Here is a 15,385-nt window from a genome sequence, read left to right on the forward strand (position 1 = left end):
CACCAGGCACCTCTTTAAAAGATTATTTTTATTTTTACTATTAATTTCTTTAAAAGATTTTTAAAGTAATCTCTGTACCCAACATGAGGCTCAAACTCACAATCCTGAGATCCAAAGTCACATATTCCACCAACTGAGCCAGCCAGGTGCCCCAGTAGCTTTTTCTTTTTTTCTTAATTTTTTTTAAAGGTTTACTTATTTTTGAGAGCGAGAGAGAGCGAGCGAGCAGGGGAGGGGCAGAGAGAGAGGGAGACACAGAACCTGAAGCAGAATCCAGGCTGTCAGCTGTCAGCACAGAGCCCACTGCAGGGGCTTGAACTCACAGGCCATGAGATCATGAGCTGAGCCAAAGTTGGGATACTTTACTGACTGAACCAGCCAAGGTACCCAGGCGCTATTTTTAATTAAGCTATAATACCTGAATATTTTTCCTTTAGAGTTTTTGGGTAGTGGTTAAAGATTACTGAAAATAGGTAAGGGTTAGGATGAGTCCCTGATACATTAATACCTTCGTGCTGCACAAAGAAGGGGTGAGGAAAAGAGGAAAGATGCTTTGTGTCTTATTTATTACTCAAGTATTTGTGAAAAGTTCTTTTAGAAAAAGCTCAGGCAAGGGATGTTAGTCAGCCTTCACCTCTCCGTGATTGAAGTCTTTCTCTGCTGAGGTCACCCTTTGAACACTCAAAGGAGACCTAAATACCTTCACCTTAGAAAAAGCTAAAGCAAAAGTTCTTGTTAAAAATTTAAATTCTGCTTTCCACCCTAGGGGAGGGTCTTAGGATTGCCTTGTGGCAAGGGCTTAGGAATCTCCATTTTCAACCACCACAGAGTATTATGTTGCAGATTTTGAGAAATTAGATTTTGTGATTTTTTTTTTTTTTTTTTAAGGCATGACCTTTTTTTTTTTTTTTTTTTTTTTTTTTAAATCCATGCCCAACCTGAGGCTTGAACTCATGACTCTGACTGAGATCAAGAGTCACATGCTCTACTGACTGAGCCAGCCAGGTGCCCCAAGAGGGTATAGTTTTGTAGCTACTTTATATTCTTATTAAGGTTACAGTATCGTAAATTAGTGGTTTTCAAACTTTTGAGCATAGTTACAAATATATTTTATGTGAGCATCTGTATATACATACATAGATGAAACGGATTCATTGCAGTTTCATATATTTACACTCTGATTTTAAAAATTTAAATCATAGTTGTGATCCTAGAAATTGATATCTCAACCAGCATCTCCACCCTTAGTTACTAAGTGTTGCCCATGTTAGGGAGACATATTAGGGAGACAACTGAGATGGAGTGGTACATTGATACCCCTTTTCTTCTTAAAGTGATTTAATCTTTCTGGTCCTTTGAGAAAGTTTCCTTAACAAATATTTTTCTGCTTTTGCCAGTCTTGCACCACTCACAGTTACCAGCTTGGCTCCCCCCACCCCCACCCCCTCTTTCAGTGCCATATTACACAATGAAGTGCCTTCCTGTGTTAGTAAAAAAAACATTTAATGCTTGTATTTTATATGCTTAAGAGGGAAAGGCGAGGGAAAAACCCCAGGTATGAAGTTAATGTTTTTATTAAACTCTCTGAGGAAAAATATCAGATTCCACAGCTTATTTGATATAAAGTTCTAAAATAATTGGCTAGATCATCCCACTTTGAGATTATAAATTAAGGTTATAGAAATGTTCCTTAAGTCTAGTAAATTAGTTGAAAATAGGATCAAATTAATTAAATGAAGTAAATTTTAGTCAAGAAAAATGGCTGGCATTTTCCTGTTAATCCTTACCTGAATCCTTAGTGGTAGGAAATAGTGTTACCCATTTACACAAAAACTATTATCTAGTGAGGTTTAGTAACACCTATGGATATAGAGTTGGTAAGAACAGGTGTGAAAGTTTACCTCAGACATTAGGATGATTATGGTTTTAGTTATGCCTAATAAAGGAATGGCATGTTTTTTTTGTTCCACTGTGAAAACACCACGTGAGAGTGCAGGGGGGCAAAATGATAGCTTCTTAAGTGGTAGAAATTTTATTGCTAATACCAATTGTGGATCTCACCTTAGATAAGTTACATTGTTTTATATAGCTCTATGATAAAATCCAAGAATCACCTGTCTTGTTCTGTCATCTTGAAAAAGTGGTCATTGAGCATATAAGAGAACAGGCTAAATGCCCAGAGTGCCTTGCAAGTAAATAGGAAGCCAACATTAAGTACCAGATACTAGAATAGAAAGCCACTTGGCAGAGTCTGATAGAGGAGAGTGTCCTTTGTGGATTAGCCCAGATTCAAATTTGTCCCACCCTAGGTAAAAGCTTTCCTCTTCCTTTGTAGTTTGTAAGTATTTCTCTCAAACTGTTGGTTTGTGGTCACCAAATAGAAGACTTCAGGAAGAAAATGATTTGGGTGTTAGAACCAGATAGAACTTAGTGGTGTTGGCTCTTACTATATCCCTGTCCGCGTTTGGGTGTGTTTATAGTCCTAAGAATGTAATCTCAACATTTCTTCCCAACAGAGATATTATGAACCCTTTGGGGGACATAAGGACATTTTAGAGAGTAGAGAGTATGAGAACCAAGACTCCTTCTCATGAAAAACAGACATGTAAAACATTTGCATCTTATGAGTTCAGGCTGCCTGAAGCCGGTCCGTGGGTTCCAAGCACCTCTGCCTTAAAGGATTGACATTAGAATTGTATTCACTGGTATTCAAACAGCATCAAATAGTGCTTAAAAGTAATGTGTTAACATGTATATGATGACGTTTTTTTGGTAGTGTGACTTTATTTTTATGTGCAGGAATCTGAGTGTGGCAAGTTTAGCTTTAAGAGTTCTTGATGTTTAGCCCAGGAGGATTAAACCACAGTGATTTCTAAGTCTACATGAGAAACAAGGTCATGTTGACCCCTGTTTTATTAGAAACGGAGAATTGTAAAGATTCGTGTTCTGTACCAGTGCTTTGCAAATTTGGTCGGGACCAGTTTTAAAATCCATGTAATGTGTCATAGCACATAATATGAGGTTAAAAGTATTTAGTGAAACTGTGGCATAAGTGTCTATTTATATATGTATACATGCATGTATACATAAATGTTTTAGATTGCAGTGTGAAAATACTTTTTTAATGTGTGATGTGTGTTTTAAACAGTTAGAAAGCCACAGCTCTATACCTGTCTGCTTGTGTGCTAACTTGAGCATCTGAATGTCTCATATTTTTATGATTTTGCGGGGCAGGAGGTAGATGAAGGGCTGAAGAGTTAGGGTGCAAGATGAGTAAAGGAGCACAGCTGTCTTTGAGTCTTTAGTGATTAAACAAAGTTGAGATGGGGTTTTACTGATTCAGTGTTTTGGGGTAGTTAAGGCTGAATTTGTTTTGTGAAGCTTTTGAAAGCTCATATAACCAGAGAGAGAGATGTATGTTGCAGATTCATAGTCGCATTTACTAGACTTGTCCGTAGTCCAGCGAATGTAATATCCAATGTCATTTCATATTAAGCTATCTGATAGAGTGAATGCCTTTCTGATCCAAGACTGAAAGGTCTATTTTAAATAATCTCAGTTATTCTGGCACTGCTTAGAACAATCGTTTGAGTTTATACCTAGACATAGAATCTGTTTAGCCCTAAGATATGGGACCAATGAAAAATTGAAGGGCTTTGGGATTTTGGGGGTGAGGTGGTCAGTTGGTATTTGTTTTTATTCTTTAATATGAAATAGTTTTCAGGAAAGCCATACAAACAAACATTAGGTGGTGTTGCAGTTTAAGAAACTGAATCTTAGACCCTTACTTAATGACTTCTTTTTTTCTGTCATTTCTTTCCAAGGTTTGGGCCCCATGGGATCCCTGTGACAGTATTTCCCAAAAGGGAATATAAGGACAAACCTGAAGCCATGCAGCTCCAAAGTAATACATTCCAAGAAGGGGCGGAAGTCCAGCGTGAAGTGAGCGGTGCTGTTCCTGATGACTCTTCTCCAGTCTCGCCTCCCGAGCCGAGCCTGGCTGAAAGCCTGTGGACTTGCAAACCACCACCTCTCTTCCATGAAGGAGCACCTTATCCTCCCCCTTTGTTTATCAGGGACACATATAACCAGTCAATACCTCAGCCACCTCCTCGGAAAATCAAGCGACCCAAACGAAAAATGTACAGGGAAGAGCCTACTTCAATAATGAATGCTATTAAACTACGACCCAGGCAAGTCCTGTGTGACAAATGTAAAAACAGTGTTGTTGCTGAAAAAAAGGAAATTAGAAAAGGTAGCAGTGCAAGTGACTCTTCTAAATATGAAGACAAGAAACGGAAAAACGAAAGTGTAACTACTGTGAACAAAAAACTGAAAACTGACCATAAAGTGGATGGGAAAAACCAAAATGAAAGCCAGAGAAGAAATACTGTGGTTAAGGTTTCCAGTATTGCTCACAGCAGAGGCAGAGTAGTCAAAGTTTCTGCTCAGGCAAATACATCAAAAGCTCAGTTAAGTACTAAAAAAGTGCTCCAGAGTAAGAACATGGATCATGCAAAAGCTCGGGAAGTGTTGAAAATTGCCAAAGAAAAGGCACAGAAGAAGCAGAGCGAAACCTCTACATCCAAAAATGCACACTCAAAAGTCCATTTCACACGTCGATATCAGAGTCCTAGCTCAGGTTCCCTTCCACCCCGGGTTCGTTTAAAACCACAGAGGTACAGGAACGAAGAGAATGACTCTTCTTTGAAGACAGGACTTGAGAAAATGCGGAGTGGCAAGATGGCACCCAAGCCCCAGTCTCGCTGCACCTCCACCCGCTCAGCAGGTGAGGCCCCTTCAGAAAATCAGAGTCCCTCAAAAGGCCCCGAAGAGGCCAGCAGTGAGGTTCAGGACACCAATGACGTGCTTGTGCCTGGTGAGCGGGATGAACCACAGACACTGGGCAAAAAGGGCAGCAAAAGCAGTATCTCTGTTTACATGACCCTAAATCAAAAGAAACCTGACTCTTCCAGTGCTTCCGTGTGTAGCATTGATAGCACAGATGATTTGAAATCCTCCAACTCTGAGTGTAGTTCTTCTGAAAGCTTTGATTTTCCTCCAGGCAGTATGCATGCACCTTCCACCTCCTCCACTTCCTCCTCTTCAAAGGAAGAGAAAAAGCTCAGTAATTCCTTGAAAATGAAAGTCTTTTCCAAAAACGTCTCTAAATGCGTCACACCAGATGGCAGGACCATATGTGTAGGGGACATTGTTTGGGCCAAGATCTATGGCTTTCCTTGGTGGCCAGCCCGTATTCTTACTATAACTGTGAGCCGGAAAGATAGCGGCCTTTTAGTCCGACAGGAGGCCCGTATTTCATGGTTTGGGTCTCCAACAACCTCTTTTCTTGCTCTTTCGCAACTCTCCCCCTTTTTAGAAAACTTCCAGTCACGCTTTAATAAGAAGAGAAAGGGCCTGTATCGCAAGGCTATCACAGAGGCGGCTAAGGCTGCCAAGCAGCTGACCCCTGAAGTGCGGGCTCTGTTGACACAGTTTGAAACGTGAACATGGACAGTAAGGTAGGCAAGAACCATCGGAAGGCGCCACAGATTTTCTAGTCTAGTTAGGAGTAACTTCTACAAAATAGCTTGGCCAAATCGGAGAGAGAAATTGTACTCAGTTGGCTGCTTTTTTATACTTACCTTATAGCCATTTTTAGACTGAGAAGCTAAAATTGAACAAGCAATCAATTTGTCTTAAGGAAGTGAGATTTCAGCAGTATTTTTCAGTTTTGAAGTCAAACCATCCCAAGGCATAGGAGCCATAGCCTCAACTGAAAATGAATTTTTGCAGGGACTGTTAATTGCCATTTGTACCTTGTACTGTATGTGTGTATATTTATATATATACACACACATACATATATGTGTGTATATGCATACATACATATATACATACATACACACATACACATATATATGTATGTGTGTATATATATATATAAGATAGAGCCTGTCACTATGTGACACAGGTTGCATATTTGGGATTGCAGTAAGGGCTGGTGAGCTGGGGGCGGGGGGTGGTAATAGTGTGGATATTTAATGACGTCTTGTTTTTAATTAATGAACACTTAGCCTTTCTATGTGCATAATGGGCGCAAGAGTTTGATACTTAGGTGTTTGACAGACTGAGATGCTTGCTATTCAGTTGCAGACTGGGGAAAGAGCCCGGTATTTGGGGTTAAGACTTTCAAGGCTGACTAGGTTTTTGAATCATCACTCTCTTTTGTCCAATGGGGATTTAACAAAAACTTTCAAATTTCTGGTTTGGGAGTTTAGGTAGGTTTGTCTTTGGATGTGTAAATAGTTGATTGCTAAATTTGGTCAGATTTCTCCTGACTGGCTGTTCCTAAATTCTTAGGATACGTCCTGGTAAATTACACTTTGTGAATTAATTGTCATATGTGTAATTGTTGCATTTTGGATGTACCTAATTTGATAATTTTTAAAAGATATTTCCGTTTAAGGTATCTGTTTGCAGGTCAGAAAATGAGAAAATGTAATTGTGTAATGCTCTGAAATGTAAAAAAAAAAAAAAAAAGCTGTAAATAAAATCGACTAAATCCAAATTATTTGTGTGTGTTTCTCAAAAAGCTTTGAAAAATTTCAAGATGGTAGAAAATTATTTGTTAGTGTGTAGAGGAGATGAAAAAAATCAAACTTTTATTTTCGTATTTGTCCTATCAGAGAAAATATCTGAGTATAGATGAAATTCAAGTAAGTGATCCTCATAATCTTAAAATGAAGTTTTATAGCATATAGGTCTGATGTGCTTCTAGATTTGAGACACTCTTCCCGCCAATTTCTCATAAACGTGTGGGTTTAATTTTCCTCATTTTTAGCCTTAATATTTCATCACATGGTTCTTGTAATTACAACCAGTCTCTCTTCCACCTGGTCTTCTGCCTCAGGTATCCTTGCTTTTGGGGCTAGTAATTTAGATCACTGTTTTTCTACATGGTCCATGTAGATTTAACTTTCCATTTTTAGCTTTTCATTGTTAGTGAAAAATAGATCTGATTGCCTGTGGAGGCAAGTTTATCCCAAGACTTTTCAAGTTGCTTTCATTTTTTTGTGTGTGTCTAACTTACCTTTAAATTTGATGCAATATCAATTTGACATGGAAAATTGAAAATTTTAAGTAGAGCAACTTTTTGTGTAATTCTAAGTAATCCAATTTGAAATCTCTTAGTTACCTATGGAATTAATGGAGATTAAAATCCATAATCTGTCAGCTTCCTTAAGGTTATGGACTTCTATGATTTATGCACTGATTTCTGCAAAAGCAAGTAGAATTTCTTCTGGGGAACTCAGTCAATGCTTTTTGATTATAATAAACACACAATTGAAAAAAACAATGTTGCACTTGAATAGAACATATTCTTTCCTGCAAACAGAAACAACTATACTATTTTTAAAATTCTTTGATTATAACAGGTTGAAAGACGTTCATAGCGTGATTGAGGGGTTTTAAGGAATTAAAATATTTTTTTGGGTATTTGTTTCAGATTAATGAACTTGTTCATTCAGATATTTTTGAAAGTTTGAAATCTAAGGTTCAGAAAGATTTAAACAGGGCAAAGCAAAAAGTCCCTTAAAATATGTAATTTCAAGGCTTCATGTAATGATCCAGGTGAGTTTTATCTTAACGCAGTGGGTTTGACTATGGATATTGCTAATAAATAGTCAGAAGCTTTGGCATATGTGCTCTGGTTGCATAAACCGAATTTGATTTATTTCAGAAGCCATGGAGAAAAAGAGTAACAAAGTCCTGGTTGTTGCGTAAAATAACATCGAATTTTATGTAGTCCGTACCACTGAGGGAAATGTTGAAATATAATCAAATATAATCAGTAATGTGCATGATCTCTAATTATCTTGCCAAATACTCCCTCTGTTTTAACTGTGGCACATTTCATTTGAAGTTTCCATAGGGGAAGAAGCTTTAAAGAACTGCTTAATCTTAAAATCTGTATATTCTAAACACTAACCCAACAGCTGCATAGTAGTGTTTCATTCAAATGGAGATTGAAAAAAATTTTGAGTATAGTTGACACACAGTGTTACATTAGTTTCAGGTGTACAGCATAGTGATTCATTTTCTCTGTACGTTATACCAAATAGAAATTTCTTAAACAGCTTAATGTATCCAGTAGAGATGGAGATAGAGGTGAATTGGATCATTGTAGCCATTTTCCTTTTACATTTTTCTTTAAAGTGGTCAAGAAGGAGGCATGTACTCTTTGTATGGAGATAACCAAAAGTGTTTTTTTCCCCTGGCAGAGAGAAAACTAGGCTTAGGCCAAATCACATCTCCAGTGGTCTAAAAAAAAGTGGCTTAGAATAAAGGATTAACAAGGGGAGAAACCAAGTAAAAATAAGAGGTGTAACAGCAAAAGATATCTTTATTTCTAGAATTGGTCAGAAATTTAAAGCATCAGAGTATTTTTCTCTAGTTTCCCAGAACAGCCAAGTGTTAATCTAAAAGGGGTATCTTTTCGACTCATTTATAGATGTGGAACCAGAGATCAGCAAAATAGGGAAAGTAGAATTCATTAGTCTGGAGCCCACTCATATGACCGGATGGACATGTATGTCCTATGTGCTTTTGAAGGGAAAAATCTATGAATAGTAACTTTAAGTTCATACTAAGTAGAATAGACAAGAATATAGATATGAAGACAGACTGAAGGCAAAGAAAATGAAAGTGCTACCAAAATCAACTAAATGTGTATCTTCATTAGTGGGTTTGAATTTCTGACTTAACAAAAATATTGACTTGCACCCCTATTTTGAACAGGTCATACTTAACGTTGGTTATGTTGAAGGAAAGATACACATTTGCATTCCTTTACCTACATATACAAGTTCTTTATATAGAATAACTGAATTGGGAATTAGAAAACAGGCCTACCTCAGATACTGGGTTCGGTTCAGACCACCCAATAAAGTGAGTCATTAATTTTTTGGTTTCTTAGTGCATATATACAAGTTATTTCTATTCTGTTACAGTCTGTTAAGTGTGCAATAGCATTGTGTCTAAATAATGTATATCTTAATTTAAAAAATAGCTTTATTGCCAAAAATTGCTAACCATCTGAGCTTTCAGTGGGTCTTTTTCCTGGTGTGGAGGGTCTGGGTTCAATGTGGATAGCTGCTGACCGATCAGGGTGGTGGTTGCTGAAGGTTGGGGTGGCTGTGGCAATTTTCTTAAAATAAGAAAATAGTGAAGTTTGCCACATCGATTGACTCTGCTTTTCATGAACGATTTATCTCTTTGTGGCATGTGATGTTGTTAGATGGCATTTTACCCACAGAAGAACTTTCGAAACTGGAGTCAGTCCTCTCAAAGTCCGTTTATCAGCTACGTTGATGTCATAGTCTAAATCTTTTGTTGTCGTGTCCACACTCTTCACAGCGTCTCCACCAGGAGTAGATTCCATCTCAAGAAACACTTTCTTTGCTCATCCATAAGAAGCACCTCCTCATCTGTTAAAGTTTTATCACGAGATTGCAGCAACTCAGTCCCATCTTCAGGCTCCACTTCTAATTCTAGTTCTCTTGCTATTTCTGCCACATCTGCAGTTACTTCCTCCACTGAAGTCTTGAACCTTCAATTTGTAAAAAAAGCAGTATCTGCGAAGCGTAGTAAAGTGAAGCGCAATAAAACGAGGTATGCCTGTACCTTAAGAAATCTATAATTTGGATCTAAAATTAGATTTTTCCTTTTAACTTGTGAATTTTTCTATGGTTTCTGCTGTGTTGGTTCATTTTTGTTTAGTACTCCTAGCAGAGAAGGGACTGGCAAATGTCTAGAAAAGTTGATAATGTTTTGATTCAGGATATTGTTTGGATTTGGGCCCAGTGAAGGCCTCCATAGGGGATTTGCTAGAAGAGAATGAAGACCCTCAGTTGGGGCAAATTTAGCGTTTGCTTTGGGATGGTATTAGGATGGTGGCAGTGAAGATCATCTCTGATTGAGATGCCTGATACAGGGAATTCAGAAATAGAACCAGGAGGAGCTGGTGCCATGCCAACTGCCAGGAGAAAATAAAAACAGCTAAGCTGAATTACTTACTTTTACCTGGTTCTGACGGAGTTAATAGGCCCTTCATAGTCTGTGTTTACAGTTCGTGTATGCCCTCACTATACAGAGTGCATAGAATTTAAAGAAAGAAAGCTTTAGCAATTTATGTGCTCTGTTGTGCTATTCTGAATAAAGGAATGGAAGGTTTAAAGTCATAGTGATATAGATGGTCTCTGTAGGGTTAGTTTTCCAGGATGTCTTAGTGTCTCTCCCATGGATAGTTGGTACCAAGAAGAGAAGCAAGTCTTCTTGTTTAGTCTCTACTCAAGAGACTTCATATTTATAGACTCAAGGATTTTTTTTTTTTTTTGAACATTTACTTATTTTTGAGAGACAGAGCATGAGCGGGAGAGGGGCAGAGAGAGAGGGAGACACAGAATCCAAAGTAGGCTCCAGGCTCTGAGCTGTCAGCACAGAGCCCGATGCAAGGCTCGAACCCATGGACTGAGATCATGACCTGAGCTGAAGTCGGATGCTTAACCAACTGAGCCACCCAGGAGCCCCAGTATAGACTCAAGGATTTTTTACCTTTCCTTGTGACTTTTGGTGGAAATTATTTTCTTCCTTCATATACACAGAACACTATAATTTGTTAGGGTTTTTGTTTTGTTTTGTATTTTAAAAATTAAGTACACCTCACATAAAATTTATTTTAACCGTTTTTTTAAAAAAGTGTATGGCTCTGTGTCATTAAGTACATTCACATTGTGTACCCATCACCATCTTTCCACTTGTAATTTGGATTTTGATCGAAATCTTTTACATCTGGACTGATAATTTCCAAATAGCTTCTAGAACAGTAAGTCACGGGAGTGTTTTTCTTGGTCAAGCACCATGACTGGAACATGCACGTTGGTGCCTGGCTTCCAGGATTCCTTCCTGATCAGCCTGGTTAGTGCTAGAGCTGTAACTGCCTTGTGGTAAAATTTTTAGATGAGTTAGTGTGACTGCATTTGCCTATTAAAATCACTTAAGGGTAAGTTTTAAGTTAAAACCATTCCCTCCCAGTGACAAAAACAGTTGTTTTGGACAATTTTATGAACATGGAAATCATTGAAATTATTTTACTAATGGAATTAATTAGCTTCCAAAACTTAAATTATTATTATTATTATTATTATTATTCTTTTTTAACATTTATTTATTTTTGAGACAGAGAGCATGAAGAGGGTCAGAGAAAGAGGGAGACACAGAATCTGAAACAGGCTCCAGGCTCTGAGCTGTCAGCACAGAGCCCGACGCAGGGCCCTGAACCCAGGGACCGTGAGATCATGACCTGAGCCGAAGTCGGACGCTCAACCGACTGAGCCACCCAGGCGCCCCCAAAACTTAAATTATTTACATACCATCACACTTTTTGCCATATTTTCAAATTTGTTTACTGTTACTCCCTTTGACACTTAAAAAAATTTTTTTTTTTGAATCTTTATTTGTGAGAGAGAGAGAGAGCGTGAGCAGGGGAGGAGCAGAGAGAGAGGGAGACACACAATCCAAAGGAGGCTCCAGGCTTGGAGCTGTCAGCACAGAGACCGATGCGGGGCTCCAACTTGCAAACTGTGAGATCATGACCTAAGCCGAAGTTGGACGCTCAACCGACAGAGCCACCCAGGCACCCCCACTTTTACACTTTTTATGTCAGTACAGTTAATGAAAAACACATACTCCTTGACATACATACTATTAAAATTCTAAAATTCTAAGATGATTTTGTGTACCACACTCTGGTAGGAAATGCTAAAGTAAATTAGTTTTTATATCCTGCCTTTAAGTCCAGTTTGGGATGGATTGAGTCAAATTTTAATGCATCTAATTTCTGAAAAAAGCAATTGCTGAACTTGAATTTTTCTTAAAGATTTCTGTGTTATTGTGGCACAAGATTGGATACAGGGAGGTATAAAGGAAAAGAAACCATAGAATCAAAAATTACAAGGATTTATCAAAATACTGAATTTCTGAGTCAGATTCTTATTTTCTAACTGAATAAGTTTGATGGCTTATAGTGTATGTTGTCCAGTTTATAGCCTTCTACTATTGGACACTTTGGTTTATAAAACAATTTCTTAAAACTTTGATGTTCAAAACAGACCAGTTTAAAAATACCTAGTCTTAAAACTTGGTTTAAATGTGAATTAAAATTTTTTTCTTTAAATTCCTGACATTTGTATAAGGCCTCATTAAAAATACGTTGAAAACACAGCCATAATTTATATGGCATTTTCCTTGTAATCATAAGAATGTGACAGGTAGCTGCTTTTTACTACTTTAGAAATCTAAGTCTTAACCAGAAATTATGATTTAAAACTCATAATTTTTTCTATCCTAGTGCCTGTATCTAGAAGGAAAACTACCTATGCCATAGCTAAAGCATTAGGCTGTTATTATAACACTTTTTCCCTTTTCATTTAAACTAAAAAAAATTGTGGGGCACCTGGGTGGCTCACTCTGTTAAGCATCTGACTTTGGCTCAGGTCATGATCTCATGGTTTGTGCTGTCAGCACAGAACCTGCTTCAGACCCTCTATCCCCCTTTCTCTCTGCCCCCCCCACCCTGCTCATTCCTTCTTTCTTCCTCAAAAATAAACTAAAAAAGTTGTAATTATAATGTATATCATTATACACATGTACTCATTATAACACAAAGATTCACTTAAAAGTTACTGAAAAAGTCTAGAAGGGATATAATTTTCCCCTAGTAAAACAGTTTTTTGCTTGCCTGGAGAGAATGTTTTTATAAGAATGTGAGGGTTATCCTGTTGAGTGTAAAATATAGAAATGGATACTTGTGAGTATATAACTTGCCAGTGACCAGCAGTGCTCTATACCAGGCTTGTATTGAGCAAAGAATCATTCTTTTTTTAAGTTTTATTTGGTTTTAAGTAACCTTCACACCCAACATGGGGTTCGAACTCACAACCCTGAGATCAAGAGTTGCATGCTCCTGACTGAGCCGGCCAGACCCCCAGAGCCAAGAAGCATTCTTTCTCACTTTTCAGGGACATGGCTGAAAGTACAGGGTCTTGAGCCAGATTTCTTCCTGGATTCAATGGCAGGCATGGATCTGTTCCTTAGAAGCTAGCTGTGTGATCTTAGGTTACCTTACTGTCATCCTCTGTGATATGGGGAGAATAAATAGTACCTCCTCAGAAGGTAATTGTGAGAATTTAAAGCCATAAAGTGCCTAGCACAAGACCTATAGAAATAACTTGCTATCATTTCCACAACCACTGCTTTCTGTGTATGGCATAGAAATTTCATTTCTGGTAGCTTTTGAAATAAGCTTTGTGCGACATACATTCATTTATAAACTGTTATAATAACAGTGTTATTACCTGAGATTTCAACAATCATAGTATGATCATCCATAAATATCTAGAAGTAGGCTGAACTATTTCTAACAGGCATTTGTGGGGAGCAACAGGGATTTATAGTGAAGGGAAAACTGCATTAACCTTGCATTTCAACCCTCCCCTCATTCACTTACGTACTGCATAAATTCCAGTCTGTTCCTCTCCCACTTCTCTCCTTTATGCCAAGCACAGGGCCTGACAAAGGAGAAATGATGTCTACTTGTGAATGAATGAGGAAAAGTAATTCTGGTTCCGACAGGTATATACTAATGACCAATCACCATCTCAGAAGCCTGGCACATCCCAAATCATTTCAAAGACGTGTGGGAACTATCTGCACTGGTGGGGCTCAGTGGAGTGAGTAGAGGTCCTCCTAGGAGAGCTTTATAAAGGCATCAGAACCACAAAGCTTTGCATGTCAGCTTTTAAGTGAGTCAGTTAGCTGATTTGCACAAATGCCATATTCCCTTGGGACCCTGGTGTTTTAATATTTTTTGCCAAATGGTAAAAAGTGGCTGTTAATTTGAAAATTCCTTTTTATTGTTTATTGCTACTGGTATGACTGAGTAGATAGTTTCCACTTTTTAGGAGGGAAATACCACACATTCCAAGGCCTTGATCTGTGTGTGCTGTGGCCATATTTTCCAGAAGGTAGTTATCTTTACCCATGGCTCAATTTTGAGATGTTAATTACAAACCTATGATTGCCCCCCCCCCCCCCATTTAGTTTTTAGTAGGGAATCTGGCTGGGAGTGGCATCTTAGTGTGAGTCCTGGTATGCTGGGAAGAACTGTGTGCAGTTTGTCGAAAACCCTATTATAACTGGTTAGAAAAACAGCACCAAGGCTAGAAAAACAGAATGTCTACTGTAAAATGAGACACTGTGCTTTTCCTATTTGTTCATGTTGCATGATTCTACAGTGTGTTTTTTGTTGTTGTTGTTTTTGGGGGGGGGGGGGGGGAGCGAGAGAGAATGAATGAGTGGGTGAGGGGCAGAGAGAGAGAGAATCCTAAGTAGGCTGTGTGCTGTCAGTATAGAGCCCAATGCGGGGCTTGCTCTCTCGCACAAACCATGAGATTATGACCTGAGCCAAGATCAAGAGTCAGACACTTAACCGACTGAGCCACCCAGGTGCCCTGATACTACACTATATTCAAAGAAAACTTATATTGAGTGTTCAGCAAGATAACAGGTACAAGTATATAATCTTAATTCGTTAGTTTTTAATGCTGAACTTTGCTCTAAGAGCATGACCTCTACTTCCTTCTTTCATGACTTCCCCCCATTCTGATCTGCCCATTTATAGTTCTGCCTCCCAGGAATAGTTGCCATTGTTGCAAATAAGCTTTTTCTTAAAGGACAAAATAAGTAATTTCAAGTGAAATTGCTGCCTTTCATGTGGGTATCACTGCTAGGGCTCCGTGGCTTTTTCTAATGGATCATGTATGTGTGGTCCGTTTCTAAAGAGAAACCCAAGGCCCTAAAAGCACTGAGGGGAAACTCATCTTAAATATTAGCACAAAAGACTTCTTAGCCAGGTTCTGTGGACTGGGACTGGCGTGTTGATATTTTATATGGTGTTTCAGGGGGTGGGAGGGGCAAATGCACAGCAAGAGATCATTTTTTGATAGAGCTTCTTGACTCTCTTAACTAGAATCCAAGAGATTTAGAATGATGGTTGAAAACCTAACAAGTTTTACTTCTGGAGGAAGAGGTTCAAAGTTAAATTCTTTTGTGCACTCAAGACTCCTTTTTTTCTTCTGTGATTGCTGTTGGATTACAATTAATAATATATAAAACATACTTAGTATATTTGTTTCCCATGAACAAAAGGGCACATAACCTTATTAAATCTCATTTAAGAAAATTGTTCTCCTTTGAGTTAAAATTCAGAAGTAATTATAGATCAGGTGTATGAGGTTTCTCCTTTTCAATGTCAGAAAAGCCT

At 38.2% G+C, this 15,385-nt stretch overlaps 1 protein-coding gene across 12 annotated transcripts in view; it reads left to right on the forward strand.

The window, feature by feature from the left end:
* The window catches only part of PWWP2A (PWWP domain containing 2A), a 40,639-nt gene that overhangs the window by 19,752 nt on the left and 5,502 nt on the right, over positions 1-15,385 (forward strand). For 4 of the 12 annotated variants that reach the window (XM_049647852.1, XM_049647854.1, XM_049647855.1 and 1 more), the window contains exon 2: positions 3,825-4,789. In XM_049647852.1, the coding sequence (XP_049503809.1) occupies positions 3,825-4,789 (965 nt within the window). Of the gene's footprint in view, positions 1-3,824; positions 9,497-9,587; positions 9,676-15,385 lie in introns of those variants that run through there. The other 8 variants (XM_049647850.1, XM_049647851.1, XM_049647846.1 and 5 more) reach the window with 6 other exon arrangements.

This window comes from Panthera uncia (assembly GCF_023721935.1).
Source record: "Panthera uncia isolate 11264 chromosome A1 unlocalized genomic scaffold, Puncia_PCG_1.0 HiC_scaffold_17, whole genome shotgun sequence".
NCBI classification, from domain to species: domain Eukaryota; kingdom Metazoa; phylum Chordata; class Mammalia; order Carnivora; family Felidae; genus Panthera; species Panthera uncia.